At 49.6% G+C, this 27,689-nt stretch overlaps 3 protein-coding genes across 3 annotated transcripts in view; all 3 read right to left on the bottom strand.

Moving 5' to 3' along the window:
- The window catches only part of NLRC5 (NLR family CARD domain containing 5), a 59,902-nt gene extending 53,142 nt beyond the window's left edge, over window positions 1-6,760 (bottom strand). The window contains exon 1 of the mRNA XM_041125835.1: window positions 6,747-6,760. The gene's annotated coding sequence lies outside the window, so the exon portion shown is untranslated. The remainder of the gene's footprint in view (window positions 1-6,746) is intronic.
- LOC115346441 (cholesteryl ester transfer protein) lies at window positions 898-10,348 on the bottom strand. Its single transcript, XM_030026505.2, has 16 exons — window positions 9,995-10,348; window positions 8,856-8,970; window positions 7,939-8,073; window positions 7,332-7,402; window positions 6,157-6,244; window positions 5,959-6,028; window positions 5,593-5,653; window positions 4,872-4,963; window positions 4,406-4,585; window positions 3,927-3,977; window positions 3,411-3,578; window positions 1,890-1,957; window positions 1,727-1,769; window positions 1,572-1,641; window positions 1,156-1,241; window positions 898-1,059 (listed from the first exon to the last, which is right to left on the bottom strand). The coding sequence occupies exons 1-16, from the start codon at window positions 10,137-10,139 to the stop codon at window positions 985-987; spliced, it is 1,518 nt and encodes a 505-aa protein (XP_029882365.1). The 5' UTR covers window positions 10,140-10,348; the 3' UTR covers window positions 898-984.
- A 5,940-nt stretch (window positions 10,349-16,288) lies between these two features.
- HERPUD1 (homocysteine inducible ER protein with ubiquitin like domain 1) lies at window positions 16,289-23,564 on the bottom strand. The gene is made up of 8 exons (XM_030026189.2): window positions 23,393-23,564; window positions 22,233-22,310; window positions 22,073-22,147; window positions 20,842-20,963; window positions 20,359-20,481; window positions 19,354-19,701; window positions 17,966-18,071; window positions 16,289-17,319 (listed from the first exon to the last, which is right to left on the bottom strand). The coding sequence occupies exons 1-8, from the start codon at window positions 23,522-23,524 to the stop codon at window positions 17,152-17,154; spliced, it is 1,152 nt and encodes a 383-aa protein (XP_029882049.1). The 5' UTR covers window positions 23,525-23,564; the 3' UTR covers window positions 16,289-17,151.
- Between the last annotated feature and the right edge of the window lie 4,125 nt (window positions 23,565-27,689).

Below are 27,689 nucleotides of genomic sequence, written 5' to 3' on the forward strand. Positions count from 1 at the left end.
ATGCGGAGGGAGCAACCGCCATGCCCAGGGAGCTTGAGAAACTGAGGCCATCCTGCTACCAGCCTCACAAGGCTCTTTGTGGAAGCCCCAACTTTAATATCACTTTGTGTGGGAGAACATCATCCTCTGCCTCTGTTAATGTGATCACCATTACAGTCTTAGATTTGTTGCCTGAAACCTCTTCCAAGTGAAAAGACAAATTAAAAAATGGGAAGCATGAATTGGTACAGGAAAATAACTGACTGACTTCAGATAAATTATTTCACTGTAGTAGGAAGGAACAGGAACTTGCTGTCTGACTAGACACACTTTCTCTTATAATCTCTTTGGCTTCCTTATCATTTTTATTGCTTTTCTCAAGTTTGTTCCCACTGTGTCAACAACATGGGCATAATAATTTGCCTAGAGCTCCACAAACAGTCTACAGGCTCTGTAAAGAAAGTACCCAGGGCACAAGATCTCTCCGTTATTGTACTGCACTGTAAATTCATGTCCCATTTACTTTTAGCATAACTGGTTCCGAGCTTACTTGGAGTTTGGTAGTGTCATTTGAGTTGCTGAAGTCTGCCAAAATCAGGAGCCTCTTGGCTCATGGTAGAAATGAAACTGAGGATCAGCACAAAAGGTGCTACATTTCCAAAACATAACAACAGAGACGCCAAGAGGTGGGCAAAGCCCATTTCTGCTGCCACCCGTGAGTGCTAACCCAGAGCCCATGCACTTCAGGAGTCCAACCCTTACTCCTAAGCACACAAGTTCTTTAAAGATCCTGAAAAAATAGCATGCATAGAGGTACAGACTTCAAGATCTTTGCAGAGGAAAGGCTCCATGGAAGTACAATTGCACAGAAACTGGAGCATTTCTCAGGAAAAGGAAAGAAAATTCAACAAAAGCTGATTTAAATCAGCTTGTCTTTTAATTGGTTCACACACAGTCTTTCTGTTTGTATGCAAGTTCCTGTGCTCCTTTATGAAGAGATCAGCTCTATAATCTTTTCTCAAGAAAATCAAGAAGCAAATGATTCGGGAAGCTAAAGTCAAGTTGTACAATTACATATCCCTAAAAAAGGAGGAGAAAAAAGAAAAGTATTATATTAGTTTATGCCACACTCCCAAGAAGGGCTTTGAGACTCAGGTGTGTCTGAACTCTGCTTACCTTTCTTGTGATGATCTCAGGATTTCTGATCTCAAATAGATGAAGCCCTTTGCTGTTCATCAGTGAAGTCAAAGCTTGTTCGATCCCTATGGAATCAGTAAACCCATCCAGTTACAGGTACAGCTGTCTTGGCTTGCTGCTTATCATGTACCTTGTCTGCCTGTTGCCAAAAGCTAATTGTGCCTCAATGCCCCACGACCTTCAGCCTGACAGAAACTCACTTTTCCTTTGTCCCAGCCATTTACAAAGGGTTCCCTATTCCCCAAGTGAAGCCAGCAGAAATTTGCATCAGTAATGTGGTTCCCCCACCCCAGCTGTCAGGGTTATTGATGTATTTTTTCAGTGCTTAGATTTGGGAGATCTGATGTTAGATGCTTTACAGAGTAGGTTGGTGCTTCCCCAGAGGGAAAACTCACTTGAAATCACTTCTGGGATCCCAACAACTGAGATCATTGTCTGCAGAAAGTTTCTTATGGATGGGTCATTCTGAAAGCAAGAAAATTCATACAAAACGGTTTTAAAGACATCATTTAGCCACAAATGGCTTAGACAATACTTTCTTAGGACTTACCCCACTTGGATCAGCTGTGCATTTAAAGACTTTAAACTCTATCCTGAAGGAAAGGAAAAAAGGGGGTAAAAAAGTCCCTAAGGGCTGCAGAGATCCTCTTTGTGCTGCCCTCAGACATGGGCTAAAAGGGGCAATGAAACCCACAAGAGACCACAGTACTGACCTGGAGTCCAAAGGGTGCAAAATGAGTTTCTTTTCCACATAGACAGCTTGGATAGTGACCGTGATTTCCTGCACAGAGATGAATGGCAGAGTTGAGACGTAGCTCATCTTGCCTTATAGCACATTCTGGTTTACTTTCTATGACCCAGAGTTCAACATCCTTCTGGCTTTACCTCCAGATATTACTAGAGAAGGTCAGCATTTTCCTTCTCCATTTGCATGCAATGAATTCCCCCCTGACGCCCACAGCCTCAGCCTGTGGGGCTCTAGACTGGCCCATCCACACGACCAATGCTTTTGCCATTTTGTGAACCAAATCCTGCATAAGGAAGGAAATGGTTTTGTAGGGTGTTGTTTCCCAATGACCATCCATCTCAACGTGAAAGATGGATGCGGAGACAATAGCCCCAGGGTAGCCAGGGCTACCACAAGTAGTCTTACCATAGTGTTTCCATTTATAACGAAATTAAAAAAGAGAGCAACCTCTGAATTCTGGCCATTTAGGCTCATTTTCTTGCTTTTGCCTGTATGCAAACATTCACTTAAAAGGAGCATTTTGTGATCCAGTTGCAGGTCACAACCAGGGGACTGGCAGACTAGGAGCAGATCACATCCTGAGAGCCACGATTTTAGGGACCACCTCTAGTTCAGTGCTTCTGCAGTCCTACCAGAAACTTATTTCAAGATATCACCTGGAGCACAAAAACCAGCTGTGCGTATTTCCCTGTAACACCCTGCTAACATGGGATACTTGCAGAGGGCAGGAGGGAATTATTCTCGATTACAGTTTAACCCTTTAAATTAAAGAGTCTGCTCTACCTTCAGGTAGGGATTTGCTTTTGTGCAGCGTTTAGTGTCTGTACCAGCCCATAATTACAAGGCTGGACAAACATACTGCTTTCTTGTGATGTCACCCTTAACAGCGAGGCTGTTGGCATTTCTTTTTTCTGCCTTCTTAGATTCAGTATAAAGCAGTTAGGGGTAAAACACAGTGTAAGCAGGAACTGTCAGACAGGCATACATAGAGGAAAAGGTTATATTTTGAGCTTCGGATTTTTCAGAGCTGTATCTTCATTTCAGAGACAACCATCCTCTAAGTGGGGGCCAGAGGGAGAATTTGGGAACGAGGAGATTTCAAAATAAACACATTCCCATGGTGCCTTCATTCTCTCCTAAAATACCTCAGCTAAAGGCGTTTCACTGTGTCCGATACAGGTTAGTGGGGGCTCACCAGAGCTTTCCGGTGCTGCTCTTACCACCTTGCACACCAGCAATGGGCTGGCCTAATAGAGGAGGTATTCAGCCAACACAGTCACCTTCATCATTCCCAGCCTCATATGTCAAGGGAAGAGATGGGAGTGTTAGAAGGAACTGAAATGCCTTCTCCACCTCCCATGGTTTAGCCACCCACCCTTTCCAAAGCGCTCCCTGCCATTACTGTCCCTGAGAGCACCAGGAGTGGTCCAGACTCTGGACAGAGCCTGTCCCAAAGTCTTCACATTCAGGAGAAGCAAGAACTGACCTTCTCCATGTACAGAACCATCAGGGGCTCTTCTCCAGTGGGAAAGATGCTGACCTCCACTGCTACCAAGGACTTCACAACTGTCCCTTCAGGCTGAAGAGAGATTTGGGGATGGGCGAGACTCCACACCTTGGCCACAGAGTTGTTATAGGAGGTGCCTTGAAAAATCTGGTCACGTAAGGAGCAACAGAAGAGTTAGGCTTTTTCCATACCACACCCCAATTTCATGCCAACTTACCACACAGCTGCATCCCTTTTGTGGTTCCCAATTCCGCCTCTAGTTCACACAAGCCCAATAACTCAGCTGGGTTTCAGGAAAGCTGTGCCAGCATGGAAGGTGGAGAAATCCTCCTTGCAAAGCACAACCGTTTCTCCATCAGTCCCTGGTTTTCCCCATCAGGCCCACCCAAGACTCAAGTTGTCGAGGGAAGGACACGAGATGTTACAATGCAACTGAATCCATTTGAAAAGTTCCTCATTTGACATAAAAATGGTCTGAATAGGACCAAAAGTTACCATCTGCACTGCCTTCCGCTGCGATTCCGTGTCTTCCATTTCAAACAGTGCCTTCAGAAACAAACCAGAAACAGATTGTAGAAAAATGAATGACAAGGTTATGGTTAGCTTTGATGCAGGCTGGATGGGCCAGAGCCCTGATGTGTGGCTTATGGCCGGTTCAGAGACATGGCTGAGTTCCTCCTAAGTTCACCCCCTTTCTGCCTCAGTACTCCCACAGAAAATCACATAGCTTTACAACTCAGAAAACAAATTTTCTGTCAGCTGGTGTTACCGCTCTAAGGGATAACACTACCTGGTAGCACATACTTGCTAAGAAGACACCAGTTATTGACCAGGATCACATGTAGTGACTGACTATAGATTTCTATCTTCTACAGAAACTAGCTCTCACCAAAAAAAACAGTATTTAGAGAATTTTTTACTCTCTCCCCAAAACATGATGTATGAGGTAAGGAGGGAACCACCTCTGAAATTACCTGCAACTTCTCCCCTCTGATGGTCAATACCAGGCGCTTATCTAAGAAAGCTGCTGAAGCCAGAGAGCCAAGGATGTGTTCAGACAGCCAGAAGTAGAGCATTCGGGACTCGGTCAGCAGTGATGGGGAGAAAACAGAATCACTGAAGACATCAGAGTAGTTCTTATACAGGACAAGGCCCTTTAAAGGAAAGCAAGCGTGTTTGCCATGACAAGCAGCAGGGAGACAGGACAAAATGTCAATACTTGCATTTTCATTGCAAGGCAAAGGCCTGGCTGGTTAGACTCGGAGCAGAGAACAGGCTGCTCAGCTGGGCGAAAGGCTGGCATCAGCCCACATTGCAGACTTACCTTTGGCTGCAGTGCAGCAGCACTGCATGGCAACAAAGGGACCAGCCCCTCCCAGCCCTCCAGTGAACATCATCACCAGAAGACCTCTGGTCTCTCAGAAGTCTGGGTTACTTTACCTTGTGATGTGATTCTAGGTAATTTGCTTTTATTAAAGGAACTGATGCAAGGGAGATATCAACACTGATATCCTCATCCCGGACAAAATTTTCTGCAGGAAGAAACCACAAAAACCTCACACCAGAAATATGACCTTAACCAGAGCTTGCGACAGTCGCTTTTAGGGCTTGCTGCAGAAGGTGACTGGGAGTTATAAAAGGACACAGGGATGGGACTGTGGGGGTCCCACTCCTTTGGGTGCTAGTGCTGATCCTGCTGCTGCTCACTGACTCAGATTCTCCACTGGGAAATAGGGGTAATTACTCTCAGTTTTACATTTTGCTCCTTTTCCCTGATATTTGGGACTGGGAACCATGGGAAAATCTTCAGCAGGCAGATACAGATGCTGTAGTATCACAGCCCCAGTGCTCCAATACATGCTTCGGTTCTAGCTGACATCAGTCCTGCAGCTATCCTGCACCTCTGGTCATTACATAATGAAGGAGAAATACCTTACAAACTGAAATGTGTCTTTCAAGCAGTGCAATCACCCTTAAAAATCAACCTGATGCAGAAAATTCAAAATATAACATTGCTAAGGTTTATTTTGCTGTTGTCCGCAGGCTTAGGATCCCATACATATTTTTGAAGGACTTTTTTGATGGGTGTGGCTACTGCCCTGCTGGGGTTCGAATGTCAAAAGTTGCACATAAAAAAAGCAGAAAAAACAAGGATATTTACCTGCTAAATCATGTACAAAGTCTGCCAGCACCTGGGCAAGAAAATTTATTTCATTGCACACCTACAAGAGGAAAAGAAAGGGAAAATTGAAGGCAGGGGTTAGGATTTTGGATTGTGGAGCAGACCTGAGCCTCATGATGAGATCTGGGAGCTGTTGGTCAGAGTCAAGCACCATCAGAGGTGCCAGTGTCAGCACAACCTCTCACTTCATCCAAGCTGGGTTTTTTTGTGGATTCTATTTATTTGTCTTATTTTTTACAAGCACTAAAATTATATTGCTATTATCTTGTGGACATATGCGAGCAGAGGAGTGTGTAGCATACAAAACCAACCTTTCCTCCATCCACAGGTGGCAGCTGACCTTACCTCGCTCTTGAGAACAAGCTTCAAAGTGAAGGAGATGAAATCCACGAAGAGCTGCTTCAGCCAGCCCGGCCTGCGCAAGACAGGGAGCATGGTCAAGAACCACCCAGTGATCCCCATGGTGGGCAGTGGTCAGGCTGAAGTGCTCAGGGACCAGCAGCTGGGCAAGTGAAACCCGATTTTGAAGAGGGGCACACTCACTCCTTGTCTCCTTGGAGATGAAGCATCAGTTTGTGGAAAGTCAGGTAGCAGTCTGAGGCATCTGCAGCCACTTGGTCCTTTTGGCACACTGCACGGGATGAAAGAAAAAAAGAAAAAAAAAGCAAATTTGCTACTGAGATAAGGAGGACGAGTGCACTTTGCAGACACTGCAGACCTGGAGCAGGGCATCACTGCAGAGGGGCAGCTGGGGTTCCCCACACCTCCCCGGGGATGTTTCAAAAAGTTTCAGGACCCTGCAAAGTCGGGAAAGGTGCGGCTACCTTGCACCTGGATGGAGGGTTTCAGCTCACAGCTCCAGCCAAGCCAGTCTACTGGGCACCCTTCTTCACGCTTCATTTGGATACCTGCCGGCTTTGCTAGCTCCTATCATCAGGGACTTGGTTGTCCCCTAACATCACCCAGGAGAACCTGGGCAGTATGTGCAACCCACAAACCAGAGTGGGGAGGGAATTAAGTTGTATTGCAAAAAGTTTGGAAATTGCAATATACTGTCATTGAGAGCTTCATGCTGCTCTCCCCCCTGGGATCTCACCAGGATAATGTATTTTGAGGCACATGTAATAACCCACGTCCCTCTCATCCCTTATGGGAGGTGGAGGAGTGTAGTTTGCCTCTGTCCCTTTCTAGTCTAAGTCTATTGACCTTCCCAAGGAAGAGGCTTCACTTCCCAGAGCACACCTTGGGCCTTGACCTGGAGACAGCTGAAAAAGGGGACTATAAGGACATTCAAACCCCCTGCACCAAAGCCCTCATTTGGCTCACTCTTTTGAAACATCCCCATGTTTTTAACAAGTCATCCTGAACAGCAGGAGATGAAAAGCTGGTCCTGAAGAGAGTCCAGAAGGCCAGACCATTCTTTGCTTGCTGCTGGTGTAAATCAGCATTACTTTGCTGAAATGATTTATACCAGCCTCCTCTGCTTGATCTGTTAAAACTATGAGGTCTTTGAGGGCCACGTTGTTTCCTAGCCTGTGACTCCTGCCATCCCCAGGGCAGCAGAGACTCACTTCCAGCCTCTGGATACTGTCCAATCCCCACAGAGGTGAGCAGAGCCAGCCGGGGCTTGCTGCCTACCACCCAGTCCATCCTGCTGCTCTGGAGGAAGCACGCACACAAAGATTCCCCACAGCTAGCAATCCCCAGTTGTTACTTACTCAGTTTAATGTTTATCTGGAGGTCAATGGAAGACTCGATTTCAAAATCAACTGAATGAAAGAGATGCAAACTGCAACGGCAAAAGAGAGGACGTTTAGCAACCCATGCTGGGAGCAGCTTCTCCCTGACCGTGGCTGGGTTTTATAACACCTCTCACATCAGTCCTTGCACTGCGGTGTGCAAAACCCCGCAACGCAGCAGCCCGTCTCAGATACTCTGGCTTTAAATCATTGCAAACCACTGCCTTAGCGGCACTTAGGAGAATGGGAGCATTAAGCCCCTTTTTTCCCCACTCAGTTTACAGAGCAATGAAGGGGACTGAAGAAGTCAACTTGTACGCTTTGGCCGTCTTGTCTCCTCATGCAAGGGGTGACAGTGAGGACAGAAAGGCAGAAAGCAAGACAAGAAGAGCAGCGATGGGGCTAAGCAGCACTGCTGGCATATAAAATCTTGTCCTGCTTAGGCGGTAAGCAATGCTGCCGTTGCTAGAGAGCCAGAGGAGCGCAGCCCCTTTGCATCTACTCGTGCCGTGGGCAAGTCCTGCCTGCGTCAGCAGCAGAAACTGGGGCCATGGTGCTCAGCAGCAGCCAGCCACCAGGTACTTACAACCAGCCTCCAGCATAGCCATAGGTCAGGGTCCCTTTGAAGAAGGCCGTCACGTTTTTAATGGCAATGTGAATGGCATCATTCTCCTTGAGCTCCACCTCGCTCTGCTCTATGGACAAGTCGTTGACCTGGATGCTAGAAACAACAGAAACCCAGTTTGTCCCCAACCCCAGGGCTGTTTTCTGTGACCGGGCGAGACAGGTTTGCTCCTGAGTACATGGGGTCTCTAAGGGGACTGTGCCAACTCGGGACTCGGGACCTTTTGCAAATCACAGGGGCCACCCACAAGGACAATGGTGCTTTCACTCAGCCTTGGTTCACTGCTCCTCCCCTGCAATGTTCAGGTATGGGGGGGAGTGCTTTAAACAGGAAACACGGAGCAATGTGCTGCAGAAGGAGCCCCATTTTATTGCAGTGCTCTGTGTCAGCCGCAGTCACAGCAGGAAATCCATCCTGTGTTTGCACCATTGCATTTGTTGTTCACAAAGAAAAGTTAGTAACACAGCGAAACCCAGCCTTGTTTGTCACAAAGCGCAGCCAAGTGACATCCTGCTGACAAGGGTGGCTCCGGCAGCCCCGGCCGGGTTCCCTCTGCCACTCAATGTGCCATGGGCACCATCTGTCAGCAAAAGGCCCCAGGAGCTCCAGCCCAGAGGGACAGAGCTCCCCACCCGTGTTTTCAGAGATGTGTTCTACACACTGCCTCGATGTCTGCCCACCAAGTCGGAAAAGCTCATCAGCAGCCTAAACCTTAATGTGCAAATTATCTGCAAGGCATAGAACAGAAACTGCGTCTGCCCCAGTCCAGACCTTTGTTTTCACCAGGAATTGCTGGATCAAAGCTCCCTGTAAGGCCGGTTTCCATTCCCCTCCATCAGCCTATACCTCCCCTGACACAGAGACACAGAGATACTCACTTGGTCAGCCCATAAGCCACCTTGCCAAGGAGCCGCATGGACCTTTCCCCGGTGATATTTGGGAATTTGGCATTTCTGAAAGCTGCTTGAATGACCTGCGCTGTTTCCTGGTTCACTGTCGGTAGAAAAAAAGGGCAAAGATACTAAACTGCAATCTCTCCTGGCTGCAAAGACAGGTCCACACCCTGGATTAAAGCACTACTGAAGGGTTTTATCCAAGGCATTTCCATTAGATTAAGGAAGCACTAGAAGTAACTTCAGAGTAAGTTAAAAAAAAAAAAAAAAAAAAATCCCTAACTTTAACAGCTGATGGCAGCTGGGGACAGCAGCATATGTGGCTCTACAGCTGGACCATTCCCAGGGAATCAAGCCCAGCTTTCACACACCCTACCTGCGCCCTAGTGGCAGATTTTGGAAAGGTGGAGGCTGTGCCCTTACACTGCACAAGCTGTTGAATTTACCCATGTTTTGCTCTGTTGCTGCCTGCTTGTATTGCAGTCAGCTGTCAGGTCTCCAAAGGAAAACTTCTGAGACTGAAGTTTCTGTACCAATTTTCCTAACATTTTCCAGCCCATTCCAGCCTCGGCCTCAGGTGCACACTTGTACAGGACTTTTTCCTTCCAAAAATATCCTATCTTACTTTGGCCCAACACCCTCCTCTGCATGTACCACTGTCAGATGGGATGGGACAGAGCTGTTCCCACCCTTTGCAGAAGCACTAATTATTCTTCCCCCCACCCACAAAGCCCCCACAACCTTGCAAATAAACCCACAGCAGCAGAGAAACCCTGTTTCTCCCCTTCTGCACACTGACCCCATGAGATGAGATTGCAGCGAGATGAGAAACACGTTTGCTCTAGCTCTTCCATCATGCCAGCCCCCAGTGAGGAACAATGCTAAAACTCTGGGGTAAGGAGAGGGGTTGGGGACTGTTTTCTAGCTCCTTTGAGAAGTTGTGCCTATTCAGTTCAGGTACCCATGCTTTAACCCATACTCCCAAAGAGGTCTTAATACATCTTACTAGATAAACAGTTTCCACAAGAGCCGGGGAAGCAAAAAACCCCCTCACTTGGCTGATGTCTCACTAACTTCTCCTGGTGGAGAGGGGGGAAACGCAGCCCCGTACAGCAGGCACTTACACAGCAATGCCGCGGGCTTGGTCATCCTGCAGACGATCCCCGTGACGCTGTAAGGGAAGGGCCCAAACTCACAGGCTGCTGATGTATGGACAAGCACTAGCAAGATCCCGAAGGTCCTCAGCCTCATCCTGCCAGCCCAGAGCATCTTCAGCCTGAGTGGAGAGCACTGACAAGACTGACTGATTATGGACCGTGGCAAAGGCTGCTTTCATACCTCCAAGCAGAGCTCGTTCGAAGCAGGACATGACCTGCTTCCTCTGGTTATCAAAACTCATCACACATTTCCTAATCTTCCTATAGTTTCCTTAACACTCTTCAAGTTGCATGCTGCCTTCCTCCCACAGCAGGCACTTGGGCTGCAGGACTTGGCACACATCAGGTGGGTGGAGAGAGCTGGAAGGGGATGGAGATTGGGAGGAGATGAAGCCAAGGGAGCAGGCTTGCACTCTGCCTCCAGCCAGTTCATCATTTGCTCTTCACACAGAAATATTCCAGATTTTGCATTCCTGCAGTAATTCCCCAGCAAAGCCCTGTTTGAAAGGCACCTACATTATTAACTGCTCCCCCTTCCACTGATTTTACGCACACTGTGGGGAAACTGAGGCATGCTCCTGCGAAGGGGATCCCTCCTGCTACTGCTGGGTGAATCCACATCTCCCACATCCCTGGAGAGCTCCTTGACCGCAGGACTGGGATGTTTTCTGCCTCTCGGCTGGATTTGTGAACCATCTTTGGTTTTGCCACCTTCCAGGTGGGGAAGAACCCGCTAAGCTGGAGCTTTTCATGCACCTAGCCTCTCAGCTGCTATTTGGAAAACCTTAGAAACCCAAGTTCACATCCATTCCTCACGCACACCTGCCCCACACGCCACCGGACCCCTGCACCCCTGTTGTGGTGCTGGGGCCCATCCCAAAACGAGCTCCAGGACAAAACAGGGTGAGGCTGTTTTCAGCAACGAGGCTCACAGCAGCTCCCGTGAACCATTTTGCCAGCAAAGACAGATGGAGAAGGAAGGGTGAGATCTTGGCAATGCTGCAGAAGCACACTCAACCCCCTGAGAGAGACAAGGTGCCAGCCTCCCTCCTCTCCCTGGCAGATACCTCGTCCTCCCTGCACCATCCACCCGGAGACGGCATTTCCTCCGGGGAGCCCCGCTGCCCGGCAGCCCCCACCCTGCTGCACTGTTTTCTTCCTGAGTTGAGAAGGTGAATGGCCTCGGGTACCCCATGGGAGGCATTCACGGTCACTGACCTGCTGAGGGAAACTGAGCATCTGCAGGCTTCCTCCAGACTTCTCCAGGCGAGCAGCATGGTGGCCCGGGACCAGCTGCCTGCTGCAAGCTGATACTGCATTATAAATGAACAATTAAATGTTGGAAGCACATATAAAGATAGCAGGTGTCTGACCAGCATAGCTCCCACACAGCAGCCTAGTGCCATCGTCTCAGCCACTGTGGCATCCTCGCTGCCCTGGCTAGGAGACCTCTTTACAGGGAAGCTGCAAGGGGCACAGACATGTTACAAAAGGATTTAAATTCAAGAGGCTTTAACCTTGTAATAGCTCCAGTTTCTGTCCTTCAGCTCATGGCTCTCATGTGCCCAGCCCTCCCCAGCAGCTTGCAGTTCAAGGGATGTTGCTGTGGTGGCCAAGACCTGGGGTGACTGTGTTCTGCAGCCACAGCAGGAGGGGGTACCCCCAGGCACTGTAGCACAAACACAACAAAGGCAGCGAGGCACTTGAATAGGCAGAGACACAGTGCTGCAGGGTGTCAGGCAAGTACATCTGCCTGTGTCCTCAGCACAGCTTTTGGCAGAGGAAGGACACACTCCCATTTATTGCAGGACACAAACTTGGGAGTGCTGCACGCAGTTTTAAGTTTTACTGGAACAGATCCAGAGGGGACACTGCAGCAGGGAAGCAGCCCCACAGAGGCTGGTGTCAGTCACTGTAAATGAAAGCAGAGCAGGACCCAGGAGGCCACAGCCACCCCTGTGCCCAGGGCAGCAATTCATACAGCGTGAAGGAAAGGGAAAATCAGGGCATTTTGATACAGGGGTATTTATCACTGGTGTCTCAGGGTACATAAGAACAGAAAGACCAAGAACCCAGAGCCAATGTGCTGGTCACAGTAGATCTAGCGCATTTACAGCCCCCTTACAGGCCAGCTCCCCTGCCCCATCACAGCTTCAGAGGCTGCTGCTTACAGATGACCTGAGCTGAGAGCAAGGGAGGACAGGGGACTGCCGGGCATTGACCTCCAGCAAGAACAGGAAGGCTGGAGACTTTCCGCCTACAATAGCAAAAGCATGTGGAACTTGGAGGTGCTGTGAGCATCCCTGCCCTGGAGTAACCAGGCAGAGGCCACAGCAGCAGGGACACAGCAGCCCACCCTCCTCCCAGTGCAAGGTCAGGCTAGCAGGAGGTAGGTCAGATTTAAAAACCCAAAGAAAGGTTAAATTCAGCTAGCAGGAGGCAGGGCAGGCTTTAAAACCCCAAGAAAGGTTAAATGCCCAAGCTGCTGTATAGTGCTTGCAAAGGGGATGCTGGAAGATGTTTTGATAAACAGTTGCTGTGTAAGGCTTTATCTGAAGGCCACGCATGCACACATAGGCTCACCACCTTGCTGGGGACTGTCCTATAACCAGGGTTGTTTTTCCCCACACTATCCAGAGCAGAGATACATCACAGTGCCATTAATCTTTGTGCTGCATTGACCCAAACATTCAGTGTTACCCTGCAGCTGCTTCCTGAGATAGCCTTCCAGGTAGCCTAGCTGCACTCTGCTCCGTCAGCAGGATGGGCTCCAGCACCACCTCCAGGACCCATACAGCAGGTCAGCCCTGGGATAGCAGGAGGGCAAGCCCAAAGACAGCGGCTCCCATCTCACATAGATTCAGCACTCAGCAGCACAGGGCCATGGTCAAGCCCACACATCCAGCAGCAGCCCTGGGAGATTATGACGACATGCCTGGCATTGTCCAGGGTGGTAGTGTCAAGCCCCAGCAGCAGGAATCTTGAGTTGAAAGACTCAGCTTTGAAGAGAGGTTATTTCTTACAGTTAAAAGATGTGACCATGACAGGCTTGGATGTTAGGCAGCAAGTAAATTCACAAACTCCAGTTTGTGAATTGTGAGATGTTAACAGACTATCACTTGGGAGGGTGAACCACTCATGAGGGGTTTTTTTGAACAATGAAGTTTCACATGGTTTTCCATGAAATTCTCCTGAAACCAACCTGATTTCTTCTCTTCCCTACCAGTATCACACATAACAACCTCCAAAAACTAAAAAAATAAGTTGGCACACACAGGTGGCCCTAGGTCAGCCTAGGCTTTTCACAGCTGAGGCTGCCAAGGGCAGCTGGGTTGAAGCCTGGAAAAGCAGCCAGCTGTGTTTCTGCAGCACCAATTCTGCACTGCCAAATCCAGACTGAAAAAGCAGCAAATACAACTTTCAGTGCTAATATAAGAAATTTTGGGCAGTTCCTCTGCAGCACAGGCCACTGAGCAGACACTAAGACACAGGCCCAGAAGCAGCATCTCCCAGCATTTGCCCAACCCTCCTTGGTAAGCAGCTGAGCATTAACTGACCTCAAGTCCCTCACAGCAGGTTTGTGACCCCAGCTGTACACCAGGCCTAGTTTACCTCTATGCTATCATACCATTTGATATTCAGACAACATTAAATACTAGCAGACATTTCAAGAGCTATTCTTATGAAGCAGAGGGGCTGGGATGAGGTGATGAAGGTGCAGTGGGCATGTTTGGTAACACAGTGGGGGAATAGCCCTGGGATGGCCTCCAGCTGGCCTGACATGTCTGAGGAGACCCTTTGGATGCACAGCTCTGCAAATCCCACCAGCCTCACAGCTAGAAATGGATCACAGGGAGGTTATAACACTTTGCTGGGCAAGTGCAGAACCATTGGGAGGTCCCTGGCTGCCATGCACAAGTGAAACAGCTCTTTGGAGAAAAGGGGAAGACGCGCACGCACACAGACGCACCAGGAGCACACCCTTGGTGACAAAGAGGTCTTCAATGACTCCTCAAGTAAGCAAGAAGTTTCTGCAGCAAGAAGAAAAATGCCTGAGAAGACAAACTGTACATTTCTGCCTTGACTTGTTTTCCAGCAAGGACAGAGTTGCTCTCAAGTGGGGTAAGCTGCCAGAGGATATCAGGAGACAAAGCAGCAGAGAAGCTGGTTTTATTCTGCTGCTCACTTAGCCACCCTGTGAGCCATCACCACCTGCACAACCCACCTGCTTTCAGGGAAGCCCTGCACAGCATACCCATAGCTAAACAGGTATGTTAGCTACAGCTGTTCTGCACTAGTACATTTGCATGCAGCTGTGCTTGCAGGCATGAAGAGGATTTAAACTAGCAGCAGAATCACACAGCTTCAAGTGTGAGCCAAGACAAAAACCCAGCTTCCTAAACTCATAGCCTCGAGGCCCTTTCTGTTCTCTGCAACTTCTGTCCTAGCACAGGGTCATATTATTCCCAGAAAACCTCTCTGGGATTCCTATACTTTTTCAGCAGCCTTGCTCTGGAAGTTTGAAGGCTCATTTTTTCCTAATGTCTAACCTAAATTCCCTCAAGTAACTTAAGGCCCATGCTCAGCCTCACCCACAGCTGGCACACAGACTCTATCCCCTTTCTTGCCATCACTATTTACATACCTCACTGTTTATACTGCCCTTCCTCTAGGCTAAGCTGCCTCAGTTCCTTCCACTGCTCCCACACCTCAGTCATCCCCGCTTGCTCCCAGGCTGAGGCAAAGCTGAGGCCTTCACTGCTTCAGGATTAGTAACAGGAGTTAGGGCTATGCCACACTCCCAGCTCCATGTAACACCAGGCTGGCTCAGAGTCACTGGTGCTCAGAGCCCTCAAACACTGCTCTCTTGCTTCCCAGTGCTCCTCCCAGGTGCAGTGCTGGCAGCTGCCTCTGCAGAATTACAGTATTTACTCTCACATTATTTGCCCAGTGTCCTCTGCTGTAGTCACAGCTTCCCTCCACCCCAATGGCAAAGAGAGGTATGCATTTCACTAAGCCATTAAGGAAACATTCTCTAAGGCCCAGGAGCCTCACTACATCCCCCAGTGGCATTAGCTATGCTTAATTAGTTTTCCAGCTAATTTTAAACCAATCTGCCTGCTTATGGGAGTAGCAAAAGCCTCAAGACAACAGATGTTCTGCTATCTCTGGCAACTTCTCAGATTAGACTTTTCACAAGTAGTCCAGCACTCAGTGCTCATTGCCTAAACCATACCAAAACAGTTTATTTCTGGCTGCCAAGAAATGCCCTCTCCTCCCAAGACTGGGCCCAGGCACATCTCAGTTGATTTGGGCACTTTGCCAAGACACCTTAGTGATGATTAGATACACCCTGAAGAAAAAAATGCATCATCCACAAAATGCACTGCTGAGCACAGGTAGACTTACCACTAGCAAGGCAAAAAAGAGGGGACACTACCTCCGAGAATAGCCTCAAGGGCTTATGCAGAATATACCCAAAGTAACAAAGCCCACCTCCTCTCAAATTACTTCATTTAAGCATTTAAAGACTTTATTGCTAAATTTTACTGCTGTCCTACCCATCCTCCCCAAGCCTGCAGCTAATTGAAGATGTGGCAGAGAAACTACTTAGTAAGAGGCTTGGAAAGGAAATTGTGTTTTTTCTGGCTTTGAACAACATCACTAAGATTAAACTTGCTACCACAGATAACACCATGTCTAACCTAACATCAGTCTGAAGTGGCAAGATCAAGCATTACCTGTTAGGCTGTTGCAACTGCTTGTACCAACTCATGCGTGTTAGCCCTGACAAGACACTCCTAAACAAACAGTTTTGCCAACTGCAGGTAGCAATGAGGAAAAGCATTACAAGTTTCATGAGTAGCTGTTGTTCCCAGACAGCCCATTAAGCCAAGTTAAATCCCCAAGCCAAGATAATGCATTGCAAGGCCACCAGGAGTCACACACTGGGCTCAAGGTGTCAAACTCCAAACTTTCAAATACCTGCAGAATTACCTGCTTCAAGATGCCTATGGTGTTTGTGCCAGCAGCTTCCAGTGAGCAAACACAAACTACAAGCTATCCAAGGCACTTTAAATGCTAAAGGTTGCTGAAGAGTACAGTTAGGCAAGGAGCCGAGTTTACGGCTCTGCAAGTATCTTTTCCCCTCATATCCCGACTAATTTATCATGACTTTTCAATAAAAACAAGGTGAGAGCACATCCTGTGCTTTGCACAAGTAGTCTTCTGATTGCTGTAGAGTGTATACAAGCATGGATATAAATACCTGCAAATTTTATTGGAATCAAAGCCCTTAGCCATATCAGAAATTAAAAGGGAACACAAGGAAGTAATATAGGACAGTTGCTCTGGAGTGAGAATGCATTAAAGTTGAAAAGTTGAAAGACATTAGACTTCTTTAACTTTGCATCCTAAAGCAGTGAAAGAGTTTATGTCTTGCATAAATTCTTGCTAGATAGAGCTGAACACACTTACTCTTCTCCCATGATTTGGCAGGGGGGGAAATTAAGCCTTGAGTTTAAACTGTCTGAATTTGGCAACATGAAATTTAGCATGCAACTCCACTGAGGTAATTGCTTATCAAGAGGTCACCATCTTACAGTCCTCCACTTTGTCCAACAAGGAAATTGCACCACACATCCTTCATAGGAAAATATTTACACAGAAAGTTTAAACTATTGTTGAAGCAATTTAACAATAGGTCTTTCCTAAAAATCTACTAATGCATATCTAGCTTTTTTTTTTTGAGATCCTACACTCAGTGTAATTTAAATAGCATTTGAAACATTCCAACAGGAATCACATTGCACAGAAGCAGCAATTTGCTTCTCTAACATTTTTGCACACCTGCTTAGAGCCTGTACATTTAGTGCACAGGTTTACAGCGCCAAGCCTCTACATAGATGCCTAATAAATGCTACAGAACAAAGTCCTTTGGAATGAGGGCAAGCATTTTAGCCTCTAGGCTGTAAAGACTTAAGGCTTCTTGTAGCTTCATTTGCTTGGTCAGTGAGAGCCAGAGGAAGTGCCATCCACTTTCACTCCTGGTTTGGAGTTGGTATCCAATTTGCTCAGGTAGACTAAAGCCCATTGCCATTTCAGACAAGTAGACTGGTGACAAGTCAGTTGTGGGTCACTCCAGGCCCTTCTGGAAGGAGGGATGCAAAGAAAGTCTTGAAAAAAACCCATGCTGTGCTCATAAATGAAGGGTTAGCCTGCTGCAGTTCTTGTAAAACTTGTCCCTCATCCAGAGATGCCTCAGATTCATCTGCTCTGCCTGCGTTTCCACCCTGCCAAAATAAAGGATATTTGGTAAATGAGATAATTTCAGAAATGCATTAGAAGAATCAGGTGTCAAACGGCATGTTTTGTTACCCACATGTCACTGTCAGAACATAAAAAGCTTGCAAGTATCCCCAGACAACCACAAAGTCAAAAAAAACCAAGCTGCACACTAGTATTACTGGTTAACTCACACCACGGGTCTACAAACACTGTTTAGGACAAACATGAAGCACCAGATCAGATGAACAATGTATGTATTTACAACTAATTAACTTTCACTGACATCGACCAGAAGTGTCAGCTTGAAATGCAAGACTCATATTGCTTATATACTCAAATCCTACCACTGAGGTAGTAGTCTAAACCCCATCTTCAGTTACAGAACCTGTTCAGCCTGTGACAGGCCACTCTCCATTCATTACAACATCTTAAAGAACAAAAGCAACCAAACAACAATATCCAGCCTGAAATATTTTGTAGAACAGAGGAATCAGCTACACCAAAGGAAGACTCAGGCTGACAGTCCTCCATGGAAGATAGTTTCTGACAGAAGTTTAGAGAAAAGTTTTTGCTACTACATGGAATTAGTAAACTCAAAGTAAAACTTCACAGGGTTTCATGCTCATGGTTTAAAAAGTAGCAAGACAATACCTCTAAGTTATTGTTCTGGTCCTGGTTTATAGCAGCCTGAGGAGGAACATCACCTGGGAAGGGCTGAAGTGGTCTTCGTCTAAATGGAAGCCATCCAACATGGTGCCTGGGGAAGGCAATAGATTTTTATTAATACTGCTTAAACATTACTCCTTCCTGTTACACCAACACAGTTCAAGTAGCATTTGACTGCTGACTGCTCAGAGCTGTAGACAGCAAGTTCAGCATACTAAGGTCTCTTTCATGCCCTGACCCAGTAAGTACTTTCAAAGCCTCCTGTTAGCAGCAAACCATGAGGTGTGAGGGGAAGACTGAGCATCTGCTCACATTCAAAATAAACAGTACTACATCCAGGTTTGTATCTAGCATGCTGCCAGAGGTACAAACAGCCTGCTTGTTTACCACATTATGTACACCCCTGGGTAACTTCTCTGTGCCCACCCTAAAAAAGGGCACAACAAAGAACATGCAAAACACAGTACTGTCTTACAAAACATAACAGGCCATATAGACCTTCTCAGAAGGTCTGTATCTCTACAGCACCTGCACCTTGTAACCCACAATAGAAGCTGTTCAAAGTTACCCTTTGGAATTATCAATAGGAAAATTTAAGGACTTTTCATTAAGCAATTAACCTTCACTCTCCAAGTCTGCATAGAGGTTAGTAGAGCTGATCATTTGAGCTGCTCCAGTTTCAACTCCTAGACCTACCAACAGGAATTCAGAGGCTTACATCACTTGTTTCACTGGTGATCAAAGAATTTGAGAACAGATTATCTCTCAGACAAGACAGCCCAAGCATGTCAGCTGAGGGCCCATTATCTTTAGTGTGCTTCTAAGATTTATCCCAAGTTTTCCCCCTCTAAAGAGGCTCAAAGGCAATTCAGGACACTGCATTCAGTTTAGCTTGGACTGCTCTCCAGAGCAGCAACACACAGCAGAAAAAAACCTGCATGGGTACAGGACTTAAATAGCAGGTGTGAGACCCTCTTCCCAGACTTCAAACACTGGTTTCCCAACAAGCAACTGTCATTTACTACATTGAACCTACAGGTCAGTCTGCTCTACACTTGCCAAACTGCTGGGGCTTTACACTGAGAGCTGCTTAGGTTGCAAGTAGTTTTTTAAAAAGAAAGCCAGCCACACCCAAAGCATTACTACAAAAATCAGGTAAGATCACCCACTATCACCCATTCTTCATTTAATCCAGGCATAGGCTATACTCATATTTTTGCTAAACAGCGAGTTATACCAGGTTAGAGGAGTGGTTTACCCTTTCCAGGTACAAGAGTCATGTGAAGCTCAACTGCCAGAAAGCTGACCACAGTACAGGGCTCAGTACTTCAGTGAAACATTTCTGAATACAATAGTTAATATCATCTACTTACAGATACATGAGAACAGTGCCACCCATAACCAGGAGGAATCTGCTGACACTGGAGTAGAAATAGATAACATTGACAAAAACATAGAACAGTGTTGCTGAGTAGAGCCAGTCCAACCAATCTCGATTGCCACCCTCCTCCTCTTCTTCCATGAGGGGACCCCCTTGGGCATTCATCCGCAAGTTCTGGTTGGCTGCTGCATTAACCTGGGCAGCAGCGTTCTGGTTTCCAGGCTGATTTTGTGCAGGAAATGGGTCTGGGAGAGGAGCTGGAGGTGTCACTGGTGCCACCGGTATCTCCTGAGAACGTCGTGCATGGGACGGGTCAGTAGATGCAGCAGTAGAAGCCAAGCTGAAACCAGAGAACACAAAGTACAGAATAAGGCTTAGTCAAATCCTTTCACAATTAACACAGGCACTGAAAATTTGTCCATCTTTATACTTAAAGTCAGATCACATGCAAGTCAAAAGCATCAAGTTTAGAGGCTACAGAAGGGTTAAAAACAAGTTTTAGCTCTACCCATGCCAACAGTTGCATAGTGACTTCAGCAAGTCAAACCAGGCACCTTCCACTTTATGAACAAAAATTTCAACACTTAGCAAAAAAATTCTTTAGAACAATCGAAAGGTAGTCTAGAAGGCTTCTGCAAGTCTCAGCTTTACCTCTGTCACCAATTTTCAGTCAGTGCTCTGTGAGCTACTTTAAGCAGTCAAAAAAATTGGTGAAGAGCTAAGGCTCAGCAGCAGCAGTACATTTACTCTGCAGACACCTGCCCTCCCAATCAAGAGGGTCAGAGATCTCCAATTTGTTGCAAGATTCAAAACCACTGCCCTGAACCAGAAGCCAAGAACCACATACAGTTAGAGGTACATTCCCACAACATTCAGTGTAAGTTACAACAAAAAAGTGTCTTCCAACCACCATCAAGAGAGGAAGAACTGCCAGAAGCTCTCTAAACCCTTGTATTAGTTTCTACTTCCTACTGGTAGCTTTTGACAGAAAACTTACTATTGCATGTAATATTGTCTTGCATAAATCTGCTGAAACCAGGACATCTGAAGCATGCTGTAGGTTGTATAAGCAGAGAAGCCAGGAGTCACACTTTGGAAGGGATGCCAAGTTGCTTCCAGCCTTGATCAAAAGTTGAACACATTCATTAGCAAATACTGGACAAACTGCAAGAGTCACTTATTACAGGACAATGTAAATAGCTTCTGCCATTTTGTGCATCCAAATGCAAGCCTAATTTTTCCTTCTAGAGTATTAAAGACATCTCTTTACCCACATGAATAAAGGGAACATTTTCAACTAACAGACCAGCGCATTTTCCTTTAGCTTCTTCCATGTCCACTAAAGCTTTTATATATAACCTCATCATCTTTGGCCCATATTCTATGGACTTAAGACAGCATGTGTGGCATAAGGAGCTGGCATCTATCACAAAGCCAACATTTTAAAAATCCTGGTGACATACGTAAAAATTGTATTTACCTGTTACTGGCCTCTGCTGAAGACTGGCCACCAGAAGAGCATCTCAGTCTTTCACCACCTGAGGAAGATACAGGTGGTTCTTGACTAACTTCTGATGGTAACTTTGGCTCATCAGCTTTAACCTAGGGACAACAATGCAGTTAATGATGTTTATTTGAGACACTACACAAGCTTGAAGCAAGAAGGTTATGCCACACAGAATATGCTCCAATTTTATAACTGCTACACAGTTCACACACTTTGTCCTGCACAGTACCGACACTGCTCTGGAGCACCATGCCACAAGCACCTCCATCAGTATTGTAAAGTTCCTTAAAAAATGACTGGCATCTAAAACTGACTCAATGTTACTTTTCACCTTCACCAGATCTACACCTATATTTTTTCATTTTTATGCATGCAGTCAGGTCCCATCTTGTTATAAAAATGTAATTGGAAGAAACAGAAGGAACTGCACTCAAGTTTGACTTTTTAGCTATAACAAGTTTGTACTTGCATACACAAACTGCTGTACGTAGAATTCAAGAGCTGTTCTGTGGTGATATGTCTGTATAATATCCCGACCAAAGCTGGCTCACATCTAGCAACCACCAAACATGGGTAGGATAAGCTCAAATTGCCTGTAATGGGCAATATAAACACACCTCTAGACACATTAGCACATCCACTTGAAAGTAAAAATTGGTTTTGGCCATTTGCACTTAAGACCAGTAAGTGCTCACTTCAAGCACTAAGGCTCATTTTTGGCTTCTGCTCTACAGGCTGTCATTAATGAGAGCAGTCAAAGTGTCTTCAGCTAACTGCCTTCTTCCTTCCCCACACCCCCATACACAGATCAGAACCACTTCCACCTTAACTACCATGTCATCTGCCCACAAGCACAGCCTCTGTCCAGAAAAGGCTGGGACATGACAAGTCACATTCTATTTAATAAAACTGAATTTACCAGAAAGCATTTCTTCTTTGAGCTGTGTGTTACAACTAGATTATAGTTTTGATACTTCTTAACAGAAGCCACAAGAACCTTTACTGATGAACTGTAGAGTCAATTTTTTACTTGGCTTAATCCAAATACATTCACCCATTCCTAAACAAATTATCACAAAATACTGCCATTGCACTACCAGGAAAAATCTTCAGTACCAGTGAACCTTAAAATAGCCATTCAACACTTCCGATTTTCAGTCACAACCCCAAGACTCAACTTAATATGCTAACTTAGTACAAGTACCTCTGCGTTGGTTTCTTGCACATTTGCAGGAGTCTTGAAGTTGTATACCAAATGAAGAGCATGCAACTCCCCATGCTAAAATATGAAGGAACACATGTTAAAAAAACAATCTCTTTTCTGGATGTATTTCAGCACATCATAAAGGATTTTTTTAATATACCTTTGGCAGCAACTCTCTCAGATAATGATGATCAAGCAGCAGCTTCCCAGAATATATCAGCTTCTGGTCCTCTTCAGGCTTTGAAAGAAAACAAAGAATAGGATGACTTGCTCCGCCAAGCACATGCAAGCAGTAACTGACACAACTTGCAGCCAGATGGACAGAGGCACACAGCTGGAAGCACCCCACACATTAAGGTACACAGGGAATTGCACACATTAAATTCAGCTGATGAGATGAGAACAATCGAATACTGAAGGGCAAGCTTACTAACACCGAGGTCCAAATCAGCAGGAGGATACAAAGCACCCCTTTGGCCAAGAACTTTCTTACAGGCTGTCTCTTTTACAGTCCCAACAGACATTTGTGTTTCTCAGAAACAGGCTTGGAGCGCCACCTAATCTGATCAGCACTGGAGGTGGTGTCAAGTAAATCTGCTACACCCCATCAGATGAATCCCAGCAGTCGGCAAAAGCATGCTGATCTTGCTTCTGGGCAATCACCTTGCTCCTAAGAAAAGGAGGGCAAAAAAGCATATCCTCCTGCTGAAACGCTGTCTGTCGGGTGCAGCGGAGCACAGCGGTGCAACGCTGGCCGAGCACCCACGGCGTTACCGCACCGAACCCCGTGACTCGAAAGGAAGCCAAAGACTTCGGCATTTTCACCGCCCGACCTCCCTACAAACCCCGTCGCCTCGCTCTGCGCAGACGGGGCTGCCTCTCGTTCCACGGGCCGAGAGCTCTCCCCCAAAACCAACCCCCGAAGGAGCCTCAGCCCCCTCGCCACCCCCGACCTCCCCGCTGCCCTCGCCCGCGGCGGGCAGGCTCCCCGGCGGCGGCTGACGATTCCGAACACCCCGCGGGGACAGGCGGCGGTCCCGGGGAGGGCAGTTAATATTCAGCTGCGGCCCGAACAAAAACCGAGCCAAGTCCCAAAAGAAGGCGGCCCGCACCCACCTGCGGGCAGCTGATGCAATCGGGCTGCGGGACACCCCGGGGCGGGGCGGGGGGCGGGTTGCGGCAGGGCAAAGCGGCGGCGACCCCGGGAGCCCCACGGCAGCTCCCGCCGCCCCGCGGGGACTCAGCGCACACGCCCCTCGCCAGCACCCCAACGGCGGCGGGAAGGGGCCGGTGCAGCGGGCCGAGGGGTCGCGCACTCACCGGTGCCTCGGGTACGAGGCGGCGCAGCTCGGCCTTGAGGCGGCGCACGGTCCAGGCGGGGGCGGCGCGGAGGCGCAGGTCGGGGTGCCGCTGCGTGGGGCTCCGGACGAGCAGCACCAGCGACTCCTCCATGGCGGGACCAGAACGGGGGCGGCGGACCCCCCGTCCCGCAGAGCACTTTATAGGCGCCCGCCGCGCCCCGCCCTGCCGCAGGGTCGCGGTGGCTGCAGCTGATTGGCCGCGGCGGGAGCGGGGGGACGGGGCTTCCACGTGGGCCAATGGGACGGAGCCCCGCCTGCGGGGGCCGCGGGAGGGCGGTGGCGGGAGACGGAGGGGCTGATTGGGCGGCGCCGGGTGAGGGGCGGGGGCTCCAGAGCTCAGAGCAGCGTCACCATGGCGACCGTGATCCCGCCCCACCGGGCCGGGGCCGTGAGGGGCGGGCGGCCATTGCGGGGGCGGCGGGGTCCGGTCCCGCTGTCCCCGCCCGCGCCGGGCCCCTGCCCTCTCTCCCTCCCTCCCTCCCTCCCTCCCTCCATCCCGGGGGCGGTCGGGCGTGCTCAGCCCCCGGGTCCCGCAGGTAGCGGGGCGGCCTCACCGGGCCGCGATGGCCGCCCAACCCCCCCCCCCGGGCCGCGCTGGGCCTGAGGGAGCCGAGCCCGCCCGCCGGGCCGCAGCGCCGGCAGCCTCACGGGGCCCGGCCCAGCCACCCCTTCGGTACCGGGCAGGGAGCGGGTGACGCATAACCGGTGCTCCGCCGCACCTTCTCCCTCAGACACGCAGCCCGCCTCCTGCCTGCCCGCTTCTGCCCGCTCCGGCCTTGCCGCCGTGCCGCCGAAACGTGCGCCCAACCGCCGGCAACGCAGGCACCGGTTTATCTCTGGTCCTCACAGCCCCAGAAGGCAGAGGGGCTCTGCAGCAGGGCTTGTTCATCGCCGTCTCTCAGTCCCCCGCGCAGGTGAAAGCTCCGCCACGCATCGGCTTCAGCAGCAACGCTGGTTTTAGGGATCCCTGGCTTCGCTCTTCCCTTTCCCCTTCGCCCACAGGAGCAGCACAGCCCTCCGGGGGGGGGGGCCTGCACACCCTGGATCCACAGCCTGATCCAGGTGAAACATCGCCTTTTTCCCTATGGGTTTTGTTTTCCCGGATCTGCATAGCTACTTCAACAGGTTTGTTGCTGACTTTGTGGGGACAGGACACACCATGCTTCTGCGTGAGGCCAAAAGGAGCGCACAGGGGTGTTGGGGAAAGGTGATAACTCAAGAAATTATCACTGACCAAAAAAAAGTCCAAAATATAAAAACGTAGAACAGTGGCTTCTGAGTCCTCCTCCCCATACATACCCATTTTCCTTTGAGATGTGATTCGGCACCGGGAAAAACAGTGGTAATGATTCTGCTGCACCAGGAGGGGGTTTTAGTGTACTTTAAAACAATATCGTAGGAATGTGAGAAGTCAGTTGTATCTGTCAGCACCACATATTTACTCTGTGTATTTCATTAGCTGCTCAGCATTCCTTGGCAGCCAGACCTGTTGCCCAAAGGCACCGGTGAGTTTGCAGCCAGTACCAGATTTTGGAAACAGAAAAGACACTCCGCCACAGGGATTCATCACCTTGCAGCTTCCTGGGGAAGAGCTGTGCCACAGGGCATCGCTGCCTGGGCACCAACAAAATAGAATCACAAAGAAATGAACTGAGCCTATGTCTCATCTGACAAACCCTTTGTGGCTCCCAGGGTACATCCTTGCAAGGATGGAGAACACCAGCGGAGCCCGTTCCTGTGTTGCATCCCTCCCTACAATGAGCACCGCGGCAGCAGGAATCACTTCAGACCTGAGGCTGCACTCCCTGCCTGCACTGCCCTCGGCTGTCCCTGAACAGGCTCAGGTGGGCTTTCCCTCCCCAACCTCAGCTCTGTGTCCCCACCGAGCCAAGGAGACACTGTCAGAGCTATCTGCCGCTCTGGCTCTGCCAGCGGGGACCGTGATCCATGTCCCGCAGCTCCTGACAGCGGTGAAAGAGGGAAAGACAAATGCAGTGTCCAAGGCCGCCCTTGCCAATGTCCCCCGTTAAGGTCAAGGTGACTTTGCTGCTCGCTCGGTTGCAGCCTTTGCTTTGAGTGCCCAGAGGGGTCCCGTGGGTGGCAGGGAGAGGGTAAGGCTGAGCAGATACTGGTGTCAAACCAGGTTCTCAGGCTCTGTGCGTGCGTTTTGCTGGGACTCCCTGTGCCATTGCTGGCCCCTGGACCAGGTGAGCAGCTGTAGTCGCAGCGCCCATCCTGCCTTGTCACAGACAAGGGGGGCACAGCTCACCTGAGCTGTCTGCTGCCCATCCCCTGCCCTAGCCATTGCTGGGAAAACCTCCCGCTCACGGGAACATGCTGGACAACCTTATCCACACCCAGCGCAGACCTGGCTTTGAGCAGGGGGTGGAGGAGTGACCTCCCAAGGCGCCCGCCAGCCTGAGTGCTGAACCTCAGCAGTCCCCCCCTCCAAGTCAGGGGGTGCTGAGCCCCCCAGAGAGCCAGGCCCTCGCTGCCCTCACCCAAAGCAGCCAAGAACCAGTGGATCTGAAGTTGGTGGACATGTCTGGACATTTGGTAGCACGTGCTCCGGTCCCAGAGGCTGATTCAGAGCTCCTGGTACTAAGGCAAAACAAATACCTGCCCCGATACTGTCTGCTTATCTCAGGTCTCGCTCTGTAGACACGGGGCAAAACAGAAGGTGTGACCAGCATGTCACCCCCACCATCCTGCTGAACAATTAACTCCAATTTACCAAAATTGGAGATGAAGGGCTGCAAGCTTCTTTTGTCAGCGGTGCCTGCGTAAACATTAACCCTGGTGTAAATCAGGATTATCTCCCTGACCTCAACACAATTACTCTGTTTAAAAAAAAAAAAAAAGGGGGAGGGGGGGAAGGAAACGGCTGATGAGTTTACAGCTCTGTGTGCGGTCAGGCTCATTTTCACCGCGTGGCAATCACTCAGCACAGCAGGAACAGCCGGCGGAGAGTTTGCCGGTATGCAAGGAGGTGTCCCACAGCCTCGCAGCCTGGCGTGCTCCCTTTGCTCACCCAGGTGCAGTGACGCAGGGGAAGAGCCTGCCAGGAGCTGCAGTCCAGCTTATGCAGGCCCGGTGGGGTGGTGATGCTGGGGTCCGATGCAATATCGTGCTGTCCAAAGGTTGCTCTGCGGGCCGGGATGAGGCAAGGATCAGAGGACGGCATGATCCAGACAAACCAGGCTGATTCTCGGGATTTGGTTCAATGTATTTACTTAGTAGGAAGCACTGCGCTTGTTAGGTGTCTGGCTTTAAAAAGAGTTTCATGGTGCTGTTGTCATGGCCCCTTTAGCTGGTGTGGCGGGTTCCTCAGAACCTGCAAACAAGACTTTGGTCTTGTTTAGGCACTGGGCTCGGTGACCCTGGTGCCAGTGGCCCACGAGCAGGCAGGGAGCTCGCAGCATGCTCCGGCATGGTGCAGGCAGAGCCGCACCACAGCGGGGTCTGCGGGCAAAGGGCTGCCCACGTCTCTGAGCATTTCTGTGCCCGAACAGAGCCAGTTCTGCCAGAGATGCATCCCACAGTCATTCCCCACGGAGACAACCCGGCACAGGCAGACCGACACAAGCACTTCGCCAGTGAACTCCAGCAGTTCCCCTGCTTCTGCTGGGTTGTTCCACCGCCTGGTAAAGCAACTCATCCCCGAAACGACCGACCTTCCGCGGCCCACGCTGCTCCGGTGCGGTAATGAAGCTTTCCTGCCGGAGGGGAGAAAAACCGGAGGGAACGCATAACCGGGAGGTTGGAAACGAGCTGCACGGCAGCGTGTCACAGGCCAGGCTGAAAATCGTCGCCTGCTGCCGGTGCTGCCCCGGCAGCCCGCCAGCCCTCTGCCAAAGGCCACCGGAGCAGCGGCGGCGGCGGGGAGCGGGCAGCCCCAGAGCAGCGGGAGAGGCGGGACCCGCCGCCGGGCTGAAACATCCCCGGGTGGAGGCGAGGCCCCCCCCGGCGACACTCGTGGGGATGCCCGGCCACGCGGGAGAGCCCGGCGCCCCAGAAGCGGGGCGGACCCCCGCTCCTCTCGGGGTTCACTGTGCCACTAACGGGGCTCCCGATGGCCACGGGATGCCCGGGACGGCCGGGGCCGGGGCGGGGGGGGGTGTCCTGCCGCCCGCCCGGCCCCGCCCCCGTTGCCACGGCGACGTTGTCAGCAACCCTCCGGCCACGCCCCCCTCCCCGTCTGGGCCAATGGCGCGGCGGCGCCCGGCCTGCTCGCCGGTGACGTCATGGCCGGTGAA

This window comes from Aquila chrysaetos, chromosome 9, assembly GCF_900496995.4.
Source record: "Aquila chrysaetos chrysaetos chromosome 9, bAquChr1.4, whole genome shotgun sequence".
NCBI lineage: Eukaryota > Metazoa > Chordata > Aves > Accipitriformes > Accipitridae > Aquila > Aquila chrysaetos.

Coding starts and splice junctions, on each gene's coding strand:
- HERPUD1 (XM_030026189.2), bottom strand. CDS start 23,524: ATGGAGGAGTCGCTGGTGCTGCTCGTCCGGAGCCCCACGCAGCGGCAC. Junction 20,482..20,841: donor TCAGCAGAGGCCAGTAACAG/GTAAATACAATT, acceptor CTTTTGATCAAG/GCTGGAAGCAACTTGGCATC. Junction 18,072..19,353: donor GGCACTGTTCTCATGTATCT/GTAAGTAGATGA, acceptor TGCCTTCCCCAG/GCACCATGTTGGATGGCTTC.
- LOC115346441 (XM_030026505.2), bottom strand. CDS start 10,139: ATGCTCTGGGCTGGCAGGATGAGGCTGAGGACCTTCGGGATCTTGCTA. Junction 3,579..3,926: donor AGCGGAAGGCAGTGCAGATG/GTAACTTTTGGT, acceptor TTACGTGACCAG/ATTTTTCAAGGCACCTCCTA. Junction 1,242..1,571: donor GATCCCAGAAGTGATTTCAA/GTGAGTTTTCCC, acceptor CTGATTCCATAG/GGATCGAACAAGCTTTGACT.